This window comes from Dromaius novaehollandiae, chromosome Z, assembly GCF_036370855.1.
Source record: "Dromaius novaehollandiae isolate bDroNov1 chromosome Z, bDroNov1.hap1, whole genome shotgun sequence".
NCBI classification, from domain to species: domain Eukaryota; kingdom Metazoa; phylum Chordata; class Aves; order Casuariiformes; family Dromaiidae; genus Dromaius; species Dromaius novaehollandiae.
This window is the reverse complement of record NC_088132.1, coordinates 72520568-72543365: the sequence shown is the minus strand read 5'-3', so window position 1 is coordinate 72543365 and position 22798 is coordinate 72520568. Positions and strand designations below refer to the sequence as shown.

At 48.6% G+C, this 22798-nt stretch overlaps 1 protein-coding gene across 5 annotated transcripts in view; it reads right to left on the bottom strand.

Annotated features, from left to right (window-relative positions):
* The window catches only part of LOC135325049 (PDZ domain-containing protein 2-like), a 210741-nt gene that overhangs the window by 66489 nt on the left and 121454 nt on the right, over window positions 1–22798 (bottom strand). For all 5 annotated transcript variants that reach the window (XM_064502471.1, XM_064502473.1, XM_064502474.1 and 2 more), the window contains one exon: window positions 3204–3606. In XM_064502471.1, the coding sequence (XP_064358541.1) occupies window positions 3204–3606 (403 nt within the window). The remainder of the gene's footprint in view (window positions 1–3203; window positions 3607–22798) is intronic.

Genomic DNA, 22798 nt, shown 5'->3' with positions numbered 1-22798 from the left:
AGCCCCTCCCCGTACTCATTTTACATCCTTGCTTTTACAATTACTAGCTACAAAACATTACCCTCTTTCAAGCCGCTGAATCAAAGTCAGCTTTGATTGCTGTATTTAAGCTCCCAAATCTTCCCAGGATGTGATGGATCATTACTCCAGCTCAGAGATCGCCTGTTTTTAAATCACCGCACACGACTCCCACCGAGACCAGCCTGGGTCCCTCCCAAGGTCATACCTGGCTTCCAGGACCTTCCTGCCACGCAGATACAAGGAACCTGTTCAGAAGCTGCACCTTTTAAGAGGCATTTAGGTTCATCCCCAAAATATTGCAGCATAACTTAACCAACTGTAAACATTAAATAAATATGGACTGCTAATTGACAGGTACGATATTTATTGAGGTTACGTACAAGCAAGGAGCCTAGCAGATTTGTTTATATGTGGCTCTAAGAACGCCAAGGGCACAGGAGAGACCGACGGAGATGGAGGAGATGAAAGCAAGGCTGAAGGGGACCGACACTCGCACGTAAACTGGTAACGCAGGAACCTTCTGGTAGGTTCATCAGACAAACAGCACTCATCCCGGCTCTTGTTTCATGATTCAGCATTGCTGTTATTAACAGTGCACAAAGCAGATAAAGCGGAAGGAAACCACCAGGCTCGTGGCAGGGGAGGTACGCCGAGAGCACACGACACCCCGGACGCGCAGCCGCAGCTGCCTCTGAAGCACTCCTGCCGCAACTTCTCTGAGGCATCAGCCGGAAGCTGCCCGCTGGGATCGGCAAGGGAGCAGCTGAAGGCACGTAGACTCAAACCAAACTCTCCTGCCCTAACTTGGCTGCTACAGCTTCAGACAAACATTGAAAAGGGAGAAAAGAGACTTTCCTGGCTTCAGCATTTCAATTTCTGTAACTCTTCAACCTGCTTCCCAGGGCAGGGGAGTAGGAAGGAGCTAAAGGCAGCACAAGGGGCGTTAACGCAAGAGGTCCACACGCAGCTGTGAGGGTCACGGAGCTGCTTCTCCAAGCCTTTCCTCCCATCGACAGCCACCCTCGAGCTCTCTGCAACCGGCTGGGACTGTTTCAAAGCGAACACAGTGGTTCCCAAAGGCGCGAGACTGACAGCGCTGGATATTCAATTAGCCAACTCATGGAGACAGCGAGCGCCGCGTGGGCAGCGGGATGGACCGCTTCTCCCCACAAGTGCAATGCCCTGCCAATGCACCTCGTCCCCGTTCGGGAGGAGATAATTCATCCCACGGCTCTGAAAGGTTTGGCTCACTCTTTGAGGCTTGGAAGCAGGTTGCAACTTCTGACATTAAGTTGTGGAAACTGTTTTCAAAAGGCTCCTACCACAACTGGATCTCAAATGCCTAAGTGCTGGGTCACGCTTTGAAAACAGAGCTTTAAGGGAGATTTGGGGCTCCCAAGTTTCTTTATTCCTTGCTTTCTCTCTTCTTTAAATAGGACTCACATAATTTTAAAAATTGTATTCACTGTTAAGAAACAGAATCAAGCCACTGATTCCTTTGACAGCAGTTCCCACACAGACGTTAAACGGACAAGCTTCTGTAAGGCCCCCTTGTTTTTATAAAGAAAAGGATGATCAAGACATGCTATTCGGGCTCTAGCTATTCAATTTCTCCACATTCAGATGTCAGGAAAATGCAATTAATACTGAGACATACAGAGGTCATACCTCTAAGCAAAATACTGGAGGGGGGAAGAGAAGCAATTTTGCTAAATGACTGGGCCTCTCAAAAGGCTCCACGAGAGATACACCAGAAATGAACAGATGATAGCTCTTAAACTTCCAGTGACTTAACTAAGCTTTCATGTTTTACAAAGCTACCTCATATGTGCTTCACATTAAAAACATGTATTTATTGCTCACAGTCAAATATATTTTCTGAATTTAATAAATTACTTCTCAGACTGAGATGGCTCAAAACATCACGATAACACTAGCACGAAACAGCTCTAGATCAAGAGTTTGGGGTTTTTTATACATTGGCTTTCCCCACAAAAAACTCGGATCATCGTCATTTACGACATGTCTTTAATTATACATCTTCAAAACAGATTTAAGAAGTTTTTAAACTGGCCACAGCCTTCAAAACGCTGAAGGTCTGGATCTTTTTTAACTTAACGTTCTCTTTCGGAAAGGTTTTACAGACCGTAAATTTCAAAACCTGTACACAAGCATCTTTCCCTCCCTGTTGCACCATGAAATCAAACCTGGCTCACTGATGGGAAGAGCAGATTTTCTCAGTTACGTTTCTTTAGGACCACATTCTTTTTTATTGGTTTCAGTCTCTCTGCTGTATTTTAAGTTTGAAACAAGTACCACCATGATGCACTAGTACTGGGGATCGCTGATTTGGGACACATTAATACCACACCTTTGTTCAAAACAATTTAGTGATACGATGTACGCTCACATTGCTGTATTACCAGCTTTGTAGTCTTAAAAACAAAACCAGCTGCTGCAGCAAGTCCCCAGCCTAGCACAGCAGCATTCATCTGTCTATACTATCAGCGTCTTTGGAAAGATTGGCAAACAGCTCTTCTAGTGATAGAAAATCGCCCGCGTCTTGATCAGATTTCAGCGTGCATCTTGCATGTGCATGCAACAATGCTGAAATTCCTGCCAGGCAACAAACCCCAAGACCTCCATTAGGAGAAGAGAAGAGCAATAAAAGCCCCCGTCCCACTGTTGTCCCAAACATTAATGGATTGTCCATCTTATCAACGCAGAGCAAAATTCACAGCAGCTTCCATGGGGTCTCTAAACATTTTCCAAACAAGTTTTGTAACATGAGCTAATAAATGGACCGTGGTCTGGTGCTGAATCCCTTTCCCTTCAAAAAGGAGGCTTTCGATTTCAATTTTACCATAAGCTTTAACGTCCTGCAGAGCTCAGACAATGCTAAACACGAAGCCTCAAAGGACGAAATGACCATCTTCCACTGATGCCTCCTCCTGCAGCGTCATAACGTCATCAGTTGTTTCAAGCAAAAGAAATTTGCAAGCCAATGCTGACAGGTCTGATAACTAAGTCATTTTCCCCCTTCATCACAGACGTAACATGACAGAGGCCCTTCACCCATTACTATTTAACGCCAGGGTACCGAAACCAGGGAAGCTGCTCAAGAAAAGCCCTTAATCCACCAGCGTACCTGCCGATACTTTTAAAAACCCAAAGAAACCTACCTGGGCAGACTGGTCGCTCACGTCAGGCATCCCACCGTCCGACAGCCGGGACCGGTGCTGTCCCCCGAGGCTGCGCAACGGCTCCTCCACGCAGCTCTCCGCCTCGGACGACTCCGGCTGAGGAGCCTCCACCTCCATGGGGGTGCAGTGCCCATTGCCCGGCTCCGAGCCGGGCTTCTCCTTGCTCTCCTTGCCACCCGGTGTCCTGGTGATGACGCCGAACTTCCTCGTTCTTTTCCCATTTTGGGCGGCTCTGTCGCTCGGCTCAGGGCCCGGCTTCGCTTTGGGGTCGCAGCCGTTGCCGTTGTTGCCGTTGGAGGGAGGCAGAGGGGCTTTGCGCTTGATGCGGCGCAGCATGATCAGGTAGACGAAGCCGCCATTCCAGCACTGCTCAGCCAAGTAACTGCAGGGGAAGGGACAAGCGCGGGTTAGGACCGCGACGCCCACACCGCGCCCCGTCGACAGCGAAACACGCCACTGCACCCTCTGAGCAGCCCCAACTAACTGGGTACGTAGGATATATCAGGACATCTGGAGGCATCGGCAAATACTCTTCACATTCGGTATTAGGTATTGTAAGTAGCGCAGAGGCATAGAGGAGCTCTGAGCGACCACGGACGCTGCTTGGCGAACAGCCCTCAATGCCAGGTATGTTCGCTCAGGCTGATCTCACGCGGGCACTACATGACACCGGTACATACCACCAAACTGGTTTCCACCACACCGACCTCAAGACGCGTGTCACAGCAACGCGAAAAGGTGGGTGACGCAAAGCGGAGCGGGTTTCCAGTGGAGAATAAAATAAGTAAGTAAAGATTTAGAAAGGAAAGTCAGGCAGGCTTCATTTGTGCAACAGCCCATAGAGTATTTGCATCTGAAATGAGCCTTCTTAGCGAAGCTAATCTTCTGCTTCAGCATACATACGTGCTTTGAAGGCCTCAGGGAAAAAAATCAGCCACTGGGGTAAACAGGCGTAGCTCCAATGGCCTCAGCACAGCAAAGCGTGGCACTGCAAACTAGGGCGTACCGGCTCTGGTAAACGGACACGGAAATAAGGTGGGTTTCCTTCAGAGTAAGCATACTCTGATCAAAGCAAGAGCTAAGTCATCTCAGCTGGGGAAGGAGCAAGCCACGAGCTTGCCAGTACTGCAGCAAAACATCGCCTCCCTCCCACAGGCTTTGAACACGCCTTGAAGGAACTGACATTTCTGTTGCAAGCAAATACTCGGTGACCTTAAAGAAACTGCACCCATTGATGCAAAAGGGGAATCGAACTTCATGTCTCTTTTGGGAAAGCATATACCTCAACCCAAATTCTTGAAATACCTGGGTCCTGAGCCAAGGGTGTAGCCAACTGAGTACAAACAAGCTGGAATTTGTACTTTGCAGGTTTGTATGTGCCCTTTCACACTGATTTAGGCCCCAAAAATATATTGCCTTTCTCACTAGTGAAAGCAGCAAGAATTTCCAAGAGCATCAAGTAAGCGTCTGCTGCAGCTGAATGAACATTTCATTAATATGGAGCAGCTGGTGAACCTACAGGTATCAGAGATGGGAAAATAGGTGTGGAGTTAAATCATAAGGGATCCTAAGAGAAAATAATAGAGCAGTTTTGGCTGAAGGAGGAGGAGAGACTCGGGGGTCTTCCACTTTTTTTTTTTTTTTAGCCCAGAAGCTCCAGGTAGGAGGAAATTTCCCCCTCTGCTTTCTTAAAGTTCACTGGCCTTAAATACAACTCCTGAAAATTATTCCTGCATAGAGGTGACTTATGGCAAAACAGGAAAAGCAGCTATGATAACCCCTGAAGCAAACTTCTTTACAGAGGAGTGAAGAAAACACTCAGTTACTGAGAGTCATCTGGACCAGCCTGGGAGTGACTGAAAATAACCCACGATGAGTGTGTTTTTGTCCACAGATGTTAGCCAGTGGTTTCAGTCCAGTTCTTCCCAAAGCTTAGATGTCCCCACCAGACAACATTATAATCAGCTTACATCTGATTAGGAAAACCAATGCCTAAATGAATATAACAACTATGTAGCCTTCAAAACAGCTCTGGAGCAACAAACTTGAAGGACAAACATATTTGCTGTGCCAAATCTCCCCAGCAAATATAAACTGGATTTCAACTCCCTGGACAATCCACTCAACAGTTTTCACTGGGTAAGCCACCTCTTTTTTAAAAAAATCATTAAGAATATTTAAATAAAAACCCAAACTATCTAAAAACAGACAGCCAAGGAGCCCTGTCAGTTGGAAAGTCTCGGCAGCAAGGGTCAGCTATCTGAGTGGCCATGAGGTGACATGTCACTCAGCAAGGCACCGCGGGAAGACAGGACCCGAAGGGTTAGCTTAAAAAAATTCCAGAACTAAGACGGAAGTATTTTTGATTATCAAGCTAAAAGAAAAAAATCTTCCAATCAACAGAAAAGGGGCATTTTTGTTCCAGAAACAATATGGGCTGCCTGTTTTTCACATTTATCTTTCAACTCAGATTTCAAGGCAGCCAGTAAAGTTGATTAAAATTCATGACTTTTGCTTGCAGCAATATCACTGCACTCTGATCCATCACACATAAGCCTGATGGCATTGCTTCTCCTGGCACACGGAAACAGAAAAGCAACTCCTCTTCCAATAGTCCTGTGGTTCACATCGGTGCTGCCCACCCTGTTTTTGTGCAGAATCAGTTCTGCCTGACTTGTTTTTGTGCAGGTGCCTGTGTTTCAAAGAAAAACAAAAAAAAAACAGAAAAAAACCCACAGATCTCTATCTCTGAACTAATCACTGATGTATTTTTGAGTGCCAGTAATCAAGTGCATGCATTCATCAAATATTTGATTTGGGAACTATGTGGAATGAGAGAGAGGTGAGTTACTGAATGTCCCAAATAAAGCAGTTTTAGACAGGAAAAAATCATTATAGCACATTCATTCTCTTTACAAATGTAAAGTTATTAAAAGGGAAGATAGGAGCTCTTTTTTCTGTCCACTGGCCACAGAGTATCAAGCCCAAAGTCTGGAGCAGGGTTCACAGCCAGCGGTAATAGCTGCAGCTGTACTGAAGTCAGTGGAGCCATGCTGATTTACTCCACATGTCGAGATGGCCTACAAGTTCCAGGCGTGCAGCCTGTAGTAACTCATGTTTTTATGTCTTCCTGAGTACTTCTAGGCAGTTCAAAGCACACAATAATTTTCCATGGAAAAAAAAAAGAAAAGCATTCTCCGGGTCAGTGAGCAACTATCTTTGAATGGCAGTAAATGACCACGTACCCCAGGTGATGTCAGATCAGGACAGGGCAGATCCAGCTGCTGCAAAGATGGGTATCAGAGATGCAATAAGCGGCATCATTATCTCAGAGTTTGTTTTGAACCAAGGACCAGGCACCCCACGTTGGAAGACCAACACTGGTCCCAAACTCACATTACAAGACAGGGAACTAATACAGCAAGCATTTGTGGTCATTTGCTCCCTCCCTTCCCTAGGCAGGGCTGTTAACCAAGGAATCCAAGCCACTTCTAAGCTGTGCTAAGAACATGCTGCCTGCTTAACTGGCTTACTATTCCTTTGCAATTTCTTTTCTTATTTAGGAAAGAAGCCAAAAAACCTTAAGAAAGCCCAGCAGGTCTAAGCACAAGACAAAAGACAGGAAAGGTTGTATTAGATGAGCAAGAATCCGTAGATTTTTCATTACTTTTATCAATCCAGGAGCATCTTATGCCAGAAGGCAAAAGATAAAGCTGGATTCAATAAAGCATATTTGTACAGCCTCTAGACTGCAGAAAATTGTGCAAAAGCTAGACAGGACCCAAAATTCCACTTCTCAGAGTTCTTAGTGTGTGCAAGGCAGACAAGCTTTTTCCTGGATTTGGCCCCTACAGAGCATTCGGAGACATCAGAAATCAGTACACCATATGAATTTCAGGCGGGCCGAGATCAGAGCCGATACAGATTTGGAGAATCGACTTCTACCTGGAAGCCGTTAGCGACTTTGAACATTGTCTTCAGCTGGGGAGAAGAAGCTGCACAGCGCAAAAATATCCCTAACGCAGCTTCGATTGATCCACTTTATTGAAAACTGAGACTGTAAGTCACAACTGTGTTTTAACCTCTCTTCCCCTCTGGTTGGTAGGGTATGGAGTAAGATCCAGGGAAAGCTCTAGATCTTATAAACCAACTAAAAAGCCTGGGAAGCTACTCTTAATATTGATGAATGACTACATATAACAAATCCCAGTATCTTTGCTTTTAAGAATGCAAGAGATTTTACCAACTTGTAATGCATCTATTAAGATGAGTTACCAAAACAGAACACTTTACCAGCAAAATACCTGCCCAGGTTTTCCACATTTGCCAGGTTGCAGGGTAGTGTCAAACCCCTCGGCACAGCTGGGCAAGCTGGTGTCCCCCCGCGCTCAAGAGGCTGGCTGCCAAGCGAACACCCCAGAGCACTTTCCTACTAGGAAAAGGCTGTCTTGCATCCCTCCCCTTACATAGGATTTATGACCGCCTTACAAATCCTTTCCATAATTTTACTAGCAGGACATTTCCCTGTCCTACGTGAGTAGCTACCACTAGTGCTGCCGTGCTCCATGTTTCCGCAGGGCTTCCCCAGCCAAGGATCTCAAAGCCTAGTGCAGTAATCGATGCCCAGGAAAGCAGCACCGCAGCACAGCAGGATGCGGCAGCGGAGACTCGCCGCGTCCTCTGCAACAGCAGCAGCGGCAGAGAAACCGATTTCTGGCAGTCATGGGCCAGGCCGGGTACAGCTGGAATTCTGGAAAAGCCCCGTAAAAGCTGAAGCACAGAGAAACCCAACCCAAATTCAGATAGGGAAGATCACAAAAAAACAAGCAGGGTGCCAGGGTGATGGATGCTGAGATGCCCCTGGGAGGGATGACAAACATTAGGCCCCGCTATCTCAGCGGCAGCTCCCCAAGCAAACTCCAAAATGTCACTGAAACATCGACTTCGAAACATTTCCCCTTTCCTTGCTCAGACAAAATGACCACCCGGCTGCTTTACTGCTTTGATCTCTCTCTAGCATTAGCTATGGTAAAATATCAGCCTATGTGAAATATCAGCCTTAAGCAGTGGGGCAGACTTGTTCTTCTCTGCAGGAGAGAAACCATGAAAATTTTAATATTTTTTAAAACTAAGGCAAAATCGTTTTACACTTTAAACAGTGCTGTACAGTTACCTCTTGCAAAGTTCAGCCACATGTCAGCAAGTGCAACCGGTGGCTGGTGTTACGGGGCATTTAATACTCCCTTTCTATTGGAACTACGAAGAAAACCACACATCTGCTTCCTTCCGAGACTATTTTGAACTCCACAGACAAATCCCATTTCTCCCTGACACCGCTGAGCTGATTGTTGCAATTATATAAACTGATAAACTTGCTGAGTTTATTCCAAGTTCCTCAGCATGTATGTGAAGTGTCAGACTCGGAAATGGTATTTTAGGATAAAGTATTTTTTTTCCATTTTATGTATATGTGTATGTGCGTGCGCGCGTGCCCGTGTGTGTAAATATAAAGGTTTCCAGACTTGATAAGAACATGCTGCAACAAATTGTGTCACATCACATCTCAAAGCTAACGCAGTGACACTTGAACAAATACAGATGGTCACACGGAGCAAAGGAAAACCCAAAGCAGGCTCAGCAGCCATCAAAAAACATCTGGATTTACTTTAGTATCAGAAATATTGAAGAAGTATGTTTATTTTATAATAATGGCACTCTTTTGCATCTCTACAGAACCTTTCATCCCGATAGATCAGAACATACTTTGGAAATTATAAACACAGAATATCCCTGATTTCCAGCCAACTGCCATATAACATAGTTCACCAGAGGAAGAAAAAGAAACTTCAGCCGAGACAACTGCTTTTAGAGCCTCTACCTACGATACCTGGGGACCTGTAATGTCCTTAGCAGGACAGAGAGGCTGCTAATTTTTCTGCTCTTCTCCAAAAGACTGCGGCATGGTAAAACTTCTTGAAACTCAATCTTCTTCAGGCTGGAAAGAGATAGGGCAGAGTGGATCCTAACAGAACTAAATCTATGCACCCAAGGGGGATTTAAAAGCTAGAATTAACAAACCATCTCTCCATGAAACAGGCACACGATCTAACCTGGTTTTCAGGTAATACAGGGCACACAGCTCCAGTGACTAATAGACGGTGAGGGATCTAAGAGCACATGGCTCCCCATCAGACTCTCACCTCGCTGCTGCCGCCGTGTGAAAGCGCCCAGCCCATTGAGTGCAGATCTGGCGAACATCACGGGGATACTTCTCAGGCTCGTTGTCCTCTAGGACGACGATTTCTGCACCTTCGGGTAGGATTCAGGTCACCCTTAACGCGTGCAGTCAAAGAGGGGGATCAGCAAGCTCCAAAGACCCCGTCAAGCCTTTCCCCAACCACCTTGCAAGCAGGTTCACCGCAGGGCTGGGCTGGGGCACACCTCCTCGGGGTGGCACCTCCACCGGGACACCTACTGCCATCCCGTCTCTGCTGTCACACCTCCTCCATCTGCCCAGGGCACCCTGCTGCCCAGCGACAGTTTATCTCAATAGAAACCAACTGCGCTGGTAAATCTAGCTGCTGCTTGAACATATTCCCGTGGGCACGCAGCTACGGCACGCCAGGAACGAGCCAGGGAGTTTTCAGTGCGGCATCTCACCACCGACAAGCCCTTTCCTGCCCTGGGCTCCGCGTGCGATGACACACAACAAGGGATGCAATCTCCTCCTCCTGCGCTAATAAGCAGGGGGAAGCAGAGGGAAAGCATGGGAAAAGTCAGTCACGGAGTGAGACACTAAAAACATCACCAGAGTTGACTCAAATGGCGTGGGGTATGTAACAGGGCTCCCACTTCCCTTCCGAGGGCAAACGATTCAGAGCCGGCAACCCGTGGCCAAGAACGAGCAGCGCTTCCCACACTCTCGCGTTAGCTGTGGCTCTCCCAGCAATACTGGCTTTTTTCAGGATAGCCAAAGCACTGGCTCTCAGGAGAAACAAAACTCTAAATTCCTTTTTTTTGGGGGGGTCCCTGGTGTATTTTTCACCATCAAATTTATAGTGAGGAATGCAACCAGACCCACTGAAATTTTGAAGAAAAATAAGTTTAGAAGTGAAATTTCAAGGTATATTTCCCCAGTCTTTTATGAGCCAATATAAGCATGCCCTGCCCACGTTCAGTGCTGGCTAGACCCAATCCTCTCCTAGATTAAAACCGCTAGTAGCTAGGAGCAGGATACTGCATTCACGCTCGCTGCAGTGATGCTCAAGCTGCTCACAGGCTGGCCGGTCTCAGCGTGCACAACACAGCACAACAGCAACAGCAGCTCAGAGAGATGCACTGTTAGCAGCGAGCCAACCGGGCAAAGTCCAATCTTCATTCATCCAACAGAGGAACTAAACCAGCAAGCATTTAATAATAGGAACAAATGCTTCAGCGCAGAAGCTTGCAAAGAGGAGGGAAACGCGCCTCTGGCCAGTGCAACGAGGCACCGCGCAGGACCTCTTTGCACAGGGTCACCGTGAAATCTCAAACCCTCAAAAAGGGCAGAAAGCGTGCAAAGGAGCACTGCTGTGTTTCTGCGGGCTTGCTGCCTCCTCGCTGCTTCATGGGAACGTAACATTGAGCGAGGCCTTGCGACACGGGACCGCGACCGACATCGGGTGAGACACCTTCTGCCACCCAGGCTCGATGCAATGATGTGGCCTGGAATTTGGGAGAACTGAACTCCTCTTCCCTCGCTGTGCTGCCAATCCCCTGGGGCAGCCCAGGCGAGTCTTTCAGTGCCAGAAACAGGGCCAAAAACACGCCTCATCCCACAGAGCTGCTGCAAGGTCTACGACAGCAAAGCCTTTGGACTTTAAGCGCCACAGTTTCACGAACACCTTATATCCGGGATCAGCCAGCCCCGAACGAGATCGCAGCCTTCCTCCCACCCCACATCCTGCTCTGGCGCAAACATCTGGGCAACAGCGGAAACGAACCCGACAAGGGAACCGATCCAGCTCTAAGTGAACCCAGCCAAAAGCAAACACTCAGGAACGCCAACCTGTAGACAGGGCGTTTCAGCGCAGCCCAGCCCAGCCCGGCGAGCAGGCGCACCCACGCTTGCACGGGCACGGCAAGGAGAGCAAGCGGCTGGAGCTGGGCAAGCAGAGGCGGTAGAGGGGCACATCCAGCGCTTTGGGAGAGCGACAAGAAAGGACCAGCAAGAACTCCACAACATCAAGCAAGATGGACAAAGGGCGCAGACAGGCGCCCTGAGCCTTTCCCCACTGTCCCCCCAGGGCAAACCTCTGAGGAGGACGAGTCTAGGAGCCAGACAGCAACTCCTCCACACCGAGGAAACCCTCAGGGCTCTGACAGACATCCTAAACGTCATGGGAACGGATTATGCAATTGCAGTCATCTGTCCCCTGGGAGAAACACACGGTCCTTCAGGATTTAGTGATTTATTGGCTGCCTTAGCAGAACACAGGAGTGACATTGCATTTATCCTGCAGAGCCTTTGTGCTCAGGCTTTACACAGGACCTGTTCCTACAAAACATGCAGCTCCCGAGACTTCACCCAAAAGTCCTGGAGACAGAAGTACACACTGCTTTGGGGATTTGAGTACTATACACAGACAAATGAGGATTAAAGAGACAAATGATATTTGTTGCGTATTTGGCAGCAGAGAGTACAAACAGAAGTGGTTTAATTCAGTCAAATTATCCTGACACCGAACGCTCCAATTTGGTAGTTCATAGCTCTGCTGCAAACACACATTTAGATGGATGCATGGCCATGTTTACAAATATCATTTTCAGTTACCAGAAAACTGAGCAATTTAAAATAATTAGTTACCACTTCAAAATGATAAATACTAGCTTTTTACCTTTGCTGCAACAAGGCAGCTCCTCCGTGCTTTTGCCAAAGGTGGTGTCAAACCACCTTCTCCCTGTGGCAGCCCGGAGGTGGATGCACCCTCCCTTGGAGGACAGGGCGAGTCCAGACACACTCGGTTGCTTCACGCGACTTGGTGATGCACCTGCAACACACGGGCGAGTGACTGCAGCCATCCTCCTAAATCCACGTCCGTACCCAAACACTGCTGCTGCCAATAATCAGGACACTTCCCCTCACTCCATTTTTACCTCACGTGTTTTCCAAAGTGTGAATCAGGTTTCCCCGTGCTCCTCGAGTTAGGCTTTATGGGACTCTAACACGGTGGGGGACAGAGGGGGAAGAAGTGGCCGAAAGCGGAGCAGAAAGGAGAAAGCTCAGTCGGTAGGCAGCCTGCTAACCCCGTTCCCTCCCAGCGCCCCACGGCCAAGGGCTGGCAAACCACTGATAAGGTTTGTCTGCTCCAGCGTTTCAGTTCAAGTCAACAGCGCACTTGTGAAGCAAATCTCCTTTCCCTCGTTGCTGCGCTTTGGTCCGCACAGCGGAGCAGCCGCCGAGCGCCCAGACGAGGTGCTTCCCAGACGAAAGCCAGCGGGCAGACGCGTGCGGGGAGCACACCCGGTGCACTCAAGGGGCTGTGCCGCGGTCCCCAGCTGAACGCCCACGCGTGCTCAGGCCGTGGGACCACGGCACAGCTAATCCCAAGTAACCCCCAAAACACCCACAGGGCAGAGGTCAGGTCCCAGCACAGCGGTTTCCCCCACAGACCCACTCCCGTTTATGCTACACTTGCTTCCTAATGCAGACGCCAGCTAACCGCTCCGAGCCCGTAACTCTTAGGAGAGCATCCTCCAATTACTCATCCGAGGGAAGTCTGCAAAGACCAGGGCTATCATCTAATTAGGCCCACACATGATTTTCTGCTTCACCAGAAGCACAAGCTTCACCAGCAGCCGAGGCTTGGTTGCAGAGCGTACACAACACGCACCCGCATACAAATAAAGGCCCGCTTACCTTTCGCAGCAGTTGCACAAAGTTACAGCGCAGCACTCAGTGTTTTCACTGCTACTGTTAGTCACAGCGACACAGCTTGGGATCGTAAGCTCAGATGTTTGGCTTTTTTTTTTTTTTTTAACATCACTTCTAAATTGGAAAACCAATGCCTCTTCGATAACGTTTCTGAGATTCGAACTTTGACTTTCAAATTGAGAGAGCATGTAAAAATAAAGATTTTACTTTACCGCAGATTGATTTTCATTAAGTGTTATCTGTTTGACAACCTTTAGTCTTGCACGGGAGCATTTCTTTTTTTTCTGCACCTTCCAAGGTGTAAGGCTCGCTCCATACTGGAAAGCCCAAACAAGTTTACATTTGCAAAATGGGAACCAAATCATAAAACTCAAAAACACACGCTTCGCATTAAGAAACAAGGAACAGGTCACAAGCCATTCATGTGTGACCCAACACGGCCCACGTACAAAGCATGGGCAAACAGTAACGCTTCTGCCACTTCACCAGGAGCGCCCACACCTCGACACTGTATTCCCAGGGCTCTCGACGCTGCTGATCCCTGCTATTTTAGAATCACACCCCCTCAGAAATAACCTCTCTCCTCATCTCTTAACCATCTAGCTCACATCTCTTCTTATCCCTCCTTGCAATTCTTTTATCCAATTCTGCCTCTGCTTTCCAATCACCCTGGGCAGCAGTGACAGCTGGGAGTTGATTTAACCTGAAAGAAATGGTTCATACTCAAAAATGAATGAGAAGTTCAGCATGGGAGATATCCCTCATGATAATCCAGGCTTTTTGCACAAACGCGGCATGAGGTGATGGCTTTCAGCCCTAGCAGCCCTGCACCAAACTCCGTTGATGAACGCGACAACCCCCGTCCGTGCAAAGCTGCAAGACCAGCGTGACGGATGAGCCCCACAGCTGGTGCCCCACGGTGCCCGGCCTGCTCCAAGGTGGGAGCTGTGAAGCCGCATTAGCAGCAGGGTTTGCAAATTCGGGCACGGCGCCACGCGGCTGCGGGACTCCCTGGTGGGATGCAGCCGCCCTCCATGGGGACCTCCCGCGATCGGCCCCCACCTCCCTTCCCCGCCGCGCTAATGGTCCCTTGTTGCTTCTCCTCCCCATCCCTGGGAGCCGAAAGGACGTGGGGAGCTCTTCACCTGCACCTGATAGCAATGTTCTCCCTCCCTGCTCCTATTTCTGCATGGCGAGGTCACCTTTTTGGGATCAAACCTTTCATGTTTTTCCCTATATAGAAATTATCACAAACGCCCAAAAGGGAGCGGAAAAAAAACACATCCCACCGAAACAGCTTTTACTCCAGCAGCAGTCTTGCAATGATGTTGTAAATGAAAAAAATCTCTGCGATGTTGTTTTGGCAAACCACATTCCTTCGGTTTCAACTTCAGCTGTAATTCCCAAAGTACCTCTTTGCACTGAGAAGTGAAGGTTTTGGATGTCTGCTAATAATGAAAGGGAGAGCCGAAAAATTTAATCAAGGCAGTTTTACGGCAGGAAGCAGTATGTTGGGGTAGAAACGACTTATTTCCAATGCTGTTGCAAGCTCGCTTGAGCTCCTGAAAAGTGCCCTATTAACAGCAAGAGGCCGGGCTTCAAATAACTCCACAGCCAGTTGAGGGGAAAGAAAAATTTCACAAATTTACTTGAAGGGGCCAGTTTTGGCAACAAAGGTTATTCACCCTCAAAAGACCACCCAGTCTTTGGTGTTTTCCAGGATCCTTCACGACACCAAAAATGCTAGATATTTCAGGAGCGGCTTCCTCCTTACCAAAGGGGACCCACCCCTTCAGCATCCTCAACTCTTGTGGTTTGACCATGAAGCTCACAAAGCCAGAAACACGTATTTGAGATGAAAACCGCAGCTCCCTGCTGAAACAAAGCCAAAAACCCTAACCCTCCACAGGCGCAGGAGAAAGCCTGAAAGGGTCATCTGACCACGTCACAATCAGCTTGGAAGGAAAAAGAAAGAAAAAAGAGCCTAAATGCATATACACAAACGCACACCCACGCACGTTAGTTCTTGGGATTTTATGATGGATTTCAAGTTTGGGGGGGCACCAAGAAGAAAGGCAAAGGAGCGGATTCTGCACAAGTTTGCTCCTTTTGCTGAGGCCCTCAGCCAGACCACAGCGACACCCCTACCCACCACTCTCTCTGTGGACCTTCCTCGACCAAGCTAATTCACTCTTGAGACCATCACCGATCCCAGCGAGGCCATCAATGCTTCATTTAATTCCCAGCCATGCTCGTAAAGGACATTTTTGTCCTTTGAGGACCGTAGCCCGCGGGGACAGCTGGTTTATTTAGCTATTTAACATCGCAACTTTGTTCTTGGCCGCGACAATAGTGTGTGCATACAGTAAATCCAGGGGATGAGCTGCTTTCGGTTCTGACTATGGGCCTGCTGAACCGTGCTTCCCTCGCGTGCTGCGACAGGTCTCCAAGCACAATAACCCGACACAAAGCACCATCTCCCTTGCTCAACACTTTCCGTCAGTGACACCAAACCCTTCCTCTCCCACTGCTTAAATACGTCTTTGATTTTCCCAACGCTGGGCCAGAATAAAGGACTCGCCCTCTCTAAAACAGGCAAAATGGGCTTATATTCATTCAGTTTTACAGTCCCCCATGAGCACAAGCATTGCCCAGCTGAGCTCCCTGGGGACAGGGCTGGGGAGGGGGCGTCTGCCAGACAAGTGCATCGCTTTGAACGCGAGCGTTTCAACTCGGCTCTGGGTTAACTCAGCAATTCTCCAAATTCCCAGGTGGAGGCAGCTTATCAGCAAATGCAGCTACCAGCTCTTACTGCCAGGGGCCGGATTTTAGTCGATGCCCCGGCTGCTGGAGGCAGGGTCCCGGCTGCTGGAGGCAGGACCCGCGCAGGCAGAGCAGGTCGCCCCGCACCGCAGCGATTCGCCGCCCCCCAGGTACCAGCCTGACGCTGCCGAAGCCCATCGCTCCAGGGCTGTTTGCACAGACAGGCTACGAAGTCAAGGCTACAATACACTCAGGGTGGGCAACAAAGGGCTTCTTGCCCTCTTTTCTCACTGCAAAAATAAATACAAGAATTGCAGGTAGGAATCTGCAACAAGAGTTTGCGAAGGCAGAAGTTGGGCAATGCCAGATACACGTGTCTGTCTATCAGGTTTGCCTCTTTCCTTGCATGCTCACGTTGTAAAACAGCTTGAAATTACATCCTCACTCTGTTTTTACCACAGTGAGTGTGAATGAGGCCAAAAGGGAGACGAATACACAGAGCAGCAACCAAAAACACTTCGTAACTCTAACCTGGTTTTGCAACATGAGCAAGCCGGAGACATGCCCTCTTTAGAAGGCCAATGGATTACTGCTTGCAGGTGACTTTCACTTGTCAACTAACTCTTTTTGCCCAGTGAAGGTCTGTGTTTAATACACAGATTTTGCAGCCTGTTGCAAGCAATCCATCAGCAAAAAGGTATCAGTACCCCTCTGACAAGCCACAGCAGGACTTCAAAACCAGAAACTACCTCAAGTGGCCAGGACAGTCCAAAGCAGCAGCACAGAAAGAGCACATTATTTTAATAAACAGGAGGGCGGATGGGACTGAGCTCAATCTATTCATTCAACAGGTTTTTCCTAGCAGTTAGTCAGCTTCCCAAGCTGCTCCTGCAGCCTGCAGCAAAATTTGTCAGGATTTGTCCCAAGCTGCAACCTCACTAGGTGCTACCAAATGTAACCCAGCACATGGCATGTCAGTACAGGGAAAAATATATAAATGATTTCTTTTCAAAGAAAGGAGTATGGCGATCCAGCCTCTCATCCTCCATCCCATGCCGCTCTGAAAGACCTCACCTCCCGGCGCATTTGCCTGTGGGCTGCCCCGGGACCCCCACGGCTCTGGCACACTGCGACGACAGCGGGGATTGATGCTGCAGCATAAAGGCGACCCTGAAAAGGGTATTCCAGTGCAGTGACCCGTCAGGATTAGGTCGACTGAAGCAAAAGCACACAACCGTATGCGTCGCGGCACGCCGCCTTGGCCACCAGCACAGTTCGGAGAGGTCCCAGCGGAGACGCGCAGCTCTCTGGAGCGCTCTCCTCCTCGGCTTTCCAGACCGTGGTTTCCTGAAACGGACCCGGCCCTGACACAGCACCTGGAAGAGGAGCCCAGACAGGATCCCAGCACCGGGAATTACAGGAGGGCCGCATAACCGCCCTGGCAGCTCCCGGCTCTCCGGCAACGCGGAGGCGCTGCAGCCCGCGGCAGGCAGACTCCCGAGCCTTTGCAGCGGGAGAGTCAGGCAAAACCCCGCTGGGAGCAAAACGGAGCGCGTGACAGAGCACAGCGCCGCGACGAAGGCCGGGATGGTGCAGAAAAGACGGGGGTGACAGGCGCCATCCCGCCAAGGACCACGGACCATGAACCAACACGGCTCCCAGTGTCACCCTCCAGGCCGTGGCACCGCCTGGGAGAAGGGCTCGGCACCGGCCTTTCCCCTTGCTGTGGGGCCGGAAAAACGGCAGAACAGATGAGAAAGCCAGGACCGGCAGGGCTAAGCATGTATATCCCCGCAGCAGAGAGCTCCCCACACATCTCATCACATTTTAGACTTAATTTCCCAGTGCAATGGGAAAGATGAATGCATCGTCTCCCTCAGTAACGCACTAACACACTTCCCTGGCTGATACAACCTTCAACATAACACAAAGGTGTCTTTTTCCTTAACCAATGCCTTGGAATAAGTGCCTGCAACCCTTTCTCTTATCAAATTGCCCTGATGTCTGGAAGTCAGGATCCCCCAGTTATTTTTGCAGCTCTGTCACAGAACAGAGCAGCCTCACGTCACAAGAAATCCCCTGTAAGCCTCCTCATGATTTTCATTTATTATTCACTTACCACAAATCCTTGCCGTTAACAGATTGCACCAAGGGAATCAGAACTTTCAAAGCCACAAATCTCCTAATAACTATGGCCTCTTCAGACATGCTTCAGGATTAGCCATGTCATCTGGTTAGAAACCCAAAGCTGCTCTTCATTATTGGATTGAACCTGCCTCCAAACGTTGCAGAGATCGGTAATACCGCCACCGATTTCAACCGCACGGGGTCATTCCTTACATGACATCTTCCTCCTGGACACATCAAGCACAGTGGCACGAATTTACATTACACTACCACGCCAAAGACCCAGAAACCTCCCTCTAACACATTACTACCACTCCTAGCAAGCAGCATCGGGGAAAACTTGGCTGCAAGCATGCAGAATAAATCAGCACGTTCAGACCTCATATGGGCTCCCAGTATGCAAACCAAAGGCAGTTTTACAACTATCTGCTCGGTAAATTAAGAGCGCCTTTAGTTGCTTTGAAAAAATAAGAGCTTATTTAGTCAGTACATCAGCTTCTTCAAAGAGCCTACAAACTAATTAGCTGTACTGAGTTACTATTGAAATACAGAGCTTACATGCAATACTCTTGATGATAACAGAGCTGGTGCTTTGGTACCAGAGCTATAGAATTAGCACAAACTGTTCTTCAGATGCATTTTCCTATAGGCTCCAAATTATACTTCAAGCTGAGTATTTTCCTTTTCTGCAATGGATATGGGAATTCACTTGCTTCATTTATAAGTTCAAAGCAGTAACAGTTTTTAAGCCCATGTGCAGATCAAGAATTTGAATATTCAACAGACTGGAGGTAGAGTGAGAGGGGATGGAAGACAGACGCAGAACAGGAGACAGCGAAACCAAAAATAAAAGCTCAAGTAAAAAAAGAAAGAAGTAAGAAATAGTGGCCGTACTACAGACAAGCCATACAGCTGTTCCAGATCAACTTTTGCAGGAGGAGGGTTTGTTTAATTTAATCTGCAGGGCACATTAGCTAGAGGCACACAGTCTCTCCTAGATACAGACAGGCTCTCAAAGCAACACAAAGTTAACACCCCCCCCACAAGATATGCAAAGCGCAGAGAAACAGACTGCAAAGGCTCACAAATTTTAACTCCAAGAGCTTTTACCCATCCCTGCTTCTTACAGAGCGGGTTTATTTGGCAGATAAGCCTTTGCTACTTAAAGATCAAAGGCAGGAGCATCGCAGGAAAAGTAGTTTCATTTCTCCTTTTGACTTTCATCCAGCTACGCTAGCGGCAGGTTTACAGGTTTACTTACGGGACAGAAAAGCAGGTATGCATGTGAGGGCTCGGCTCCCCGCATGATGCCAGCTCGCATCAAAACTGGATTTCTCTCCTCCTCCCCTTCTGCTTCACCACCACCGCCTAAACCAGCCCGCCCCACCCACAGCACCAGGCACAGCTTTAAGAGCTTTCCAGCTCGGTTGTGCCCAAAAGGGAATTGCCACCTCCCTCCTCCAAACGTGTTGGCAACTCACGTTTCTAAATTTCAGGGTACAATCCAACCGCAGTAAAACTCACCCATGTCCCTGCAGAGGAGAAAAACTAAACATCCCCATGACAAATAATCCCAACGATGGAATTAGCAGCTTATACGTGTCATAACTAATTTCCTTCCCCTCCCCTTTTTCAGCTTTCACTGAAGGTATTGATTGGACTTGTCAGCATGTTTTCACGTAACACTGAACTCAATTAAACGCGACACAACCAATAAGAGAGCAGGTTCTGGAGGCCTGCTTAAAAAAACAAGTAGCAACTTGTAAATAAGGTCAGTATAAGCAGAACCGAGCATGTTCCGTAACGCGTTTTGTAACTACTGTGTGCACAGGAAAAGCCAGCAGCCTTGGCCTGAGCATCGACCATTCGCAAGCAGCAAGGCAGCGGCAGACCGAACGACAGCCTCTGATTTCACACGCTGGATCGGAGTTTAATCCGGGCTGTGGCCACACAAACCCAGAGGGGCTCTATTAAAAATCAGTGCGGTGACTCATCCCATGCAGAAAAGCAGAAATTCAGCATCTGCACATCTATATATTCCTTAAGAAAGCCTTCTGTTCAGTTACAAGAATTTCTTTGTTGGACGAGCCGGGCGGCTGGATCCCATCTCCGCTGCAGGACGTCCGCGCTCCTCCGGCCGCGCGAAGGGCGTGGGACAGCCTGCAGGCAGTGCCAGAGAAATCCCGGCTGGAAAAATGCACTCCCAGCCACTCGGCCGCGGGCACTTCAGCGCGGAGAAGAGGTACGTCGGAGCGAGGCCGACAAGAAAAGTCGTAGCTGAAGCACCACCGCGCTATTTTCAGTCCTCCAAAAAAAACCGCCACCGCAACCCAGCGTACCCTCAGGCCGCCCTAATCCGCACGGATCCTCCGACTCCGGCGGCCAAACCCCGACCCCCCCTACCGAAGCCAGCGGGCGCTTTGCCACCGGTCCCGCGAGAGCCGGATTTCCTCGCTGAAGCGCGCCGGTGGCTCGGAGCCACGGCGGCTCCTGCGCGGCCCACGGCGAAGCCGTGCCAAGCGGGGCTGGTCCTCGTCGCCCCCGGGGGCCAGCACCAGCTCTGCCGAAATGCCACCCTTCCGCGGCAGCCAGGCTTTTCCCCCCCCCCCCCTTTTACCCAATTAAAGCAATTCATCACAGTCGTAACGTTGCTGCAAACAGATACCAAAAAAAAAAAAAAAAAAAAAGCCCACCTAGAGGCCTTTGCATCCAAAGATAAAGCCGATCTGCGGACGCCGGCATTTAGTCAGATGAGAAGTGTCTAAATAAACTGCCCCCGTTCGTGGCGCTAATGCAAGTCGCGCACACAGCGGATAATCCGAACAAATTGTCACCAAGCATGACAACATCACACCGGAGCAGCCATGCACACCCCAGGAACGAGACCCCCACTCATCTTCATCACCATCACGGCCCGTTTCCATGACGATGATGCCCCCCCCCTTTGCATTAGGGCTGAAGCATTGAAAACGAAAACAGAAAAGCACCAAAAGCACACAACACGTACCTGTTGATCCTCCCGTTTTTGTCATTATCTGGATGCTCAGGCACTATTAGCTGTTACACGCAAAAATCAGCCCGCCTATTGCTAAAGCCTTCACTCTGAAACGTGGTAGCACTTACTCTCCCATAAACGTCTTTCTTTTTTTGGCCGGGATATTTACTCTCACATGGATCAAATATAGAAATATATACACATACAGACACAAGGCACATATGCGTAAAATCCACTCGTGGATGGCATACAAGTACCATATGTTTTATGCATTAGACTGGGATGAAACCATAAAACATGACTGAGATACTACAGCTCCCACACATATATAGCACATAGTAGAAGCAAACACTATATAATATTGATGGGCCCAATTCGGAGAAGCGCTGGGTGACTGTTCAGTCACCTATTGGTATGGGTGCCAGGTGAAAGTCAGCAAGTCTAGAGGTGTTTAACAGAATAGCTGTTAAGATATTAGAGAACGTAATAGTTAGTATTTAATACAGGACAATGATACAGGTATTAATGAAATTTATAAGATGGTTAAAAATCCAACAAAAATGGTTATCAACCTCCAAAACAACCTTTAAGATTAAACCTGTTGCATCCTACTGGATTTTGCACCTACCCCTTATGTACATACGACGTGCGCGCAGCAGGCAACGAAACACCAAGCCCGGTCACCTCGAGGGGACCGGATTAACACCAGTTTCGTTGTTCCACGTCTGCTGCTCCCCATCTCACATTTCACGCGACGAAGCAGAACTGCCGTTGCTAACGCAGCCACTGTGTTTTTCATGCAAGGGACTATACGTCCCCGAAGCAGCGCTGGCTAAGCTGCCCGTGCTACCAGAAAGCAAGGGGGACAAGGGCAGCGCTGTCCTCACAGAGTGCTCCTTGTAGCGACACTGAGTAAAGCCCCAAACTCCGGAGAAGTTTCTGGCATGGACCCTATAGAAATGTGTTGGCAAACAGCAGAGAAAGAGGTTGTCAGCTGTCCAGATGTTCCTGCCCCTTGAAAATCCCGACATATCATCCAGTTTAGGAGTTGCCCTTCTTCTCCAATCTCTTTTCCCTACAGCATCATGCCCTCATCCCCCCCCAGCATTTTCACGCTCCTTGCAAGGGAACGGAGGCTGAAGCTCCTGCTTCCTTCTCTAGGTCTGCTTCTCCCAAGCACGTCGGCAGACGCAGCGAAGGGAGGCAGTTCCTCCTTCAAGCGAGGAGAACACTAAGCCAAAACAGGAAGCCAACAATTCGATCAATACTCTTTAATTTAATTAGCTTTGGACAATGCTCAAAGTTAATGCCTTAGAAGAGTCGCCACAGGCAAACCTCAGTTTACAGGAGGGATTACTTTCACAATTTGCGAAATAAAAAAAAAAGATATAAATCCTGTAGGGGCTGGGGATGAATTTACCCACCTAGAGAGACTTGCCTTCAGCAAAACAGGCAACAGTCAGCTGACTTACCTAACAGCTGATGCCCAATAAAGAAAACTGCTATTAGCACCATATTTATTCATGTATTTTGTGACAGTTCAGTTTTATGTTTAAGCATACCTAATACACTCTTATTTGCCTTCTGTGCCGTTCTGACAAAGTCAGTCCTCTCGGAGGAAGGCAGATAAGGAGCCGCAGCAGTACTGCCCATTAGCCCTCAGCAGCAACTCCCAGCTCGCTCTGAAAACAGTCACAAAAGCTATTTGCTGCACATAAAAGCTTGTTACCTCCTACAGCTTATTAAATTTCAGCTTAAAATTCAGACCTCTAAAAA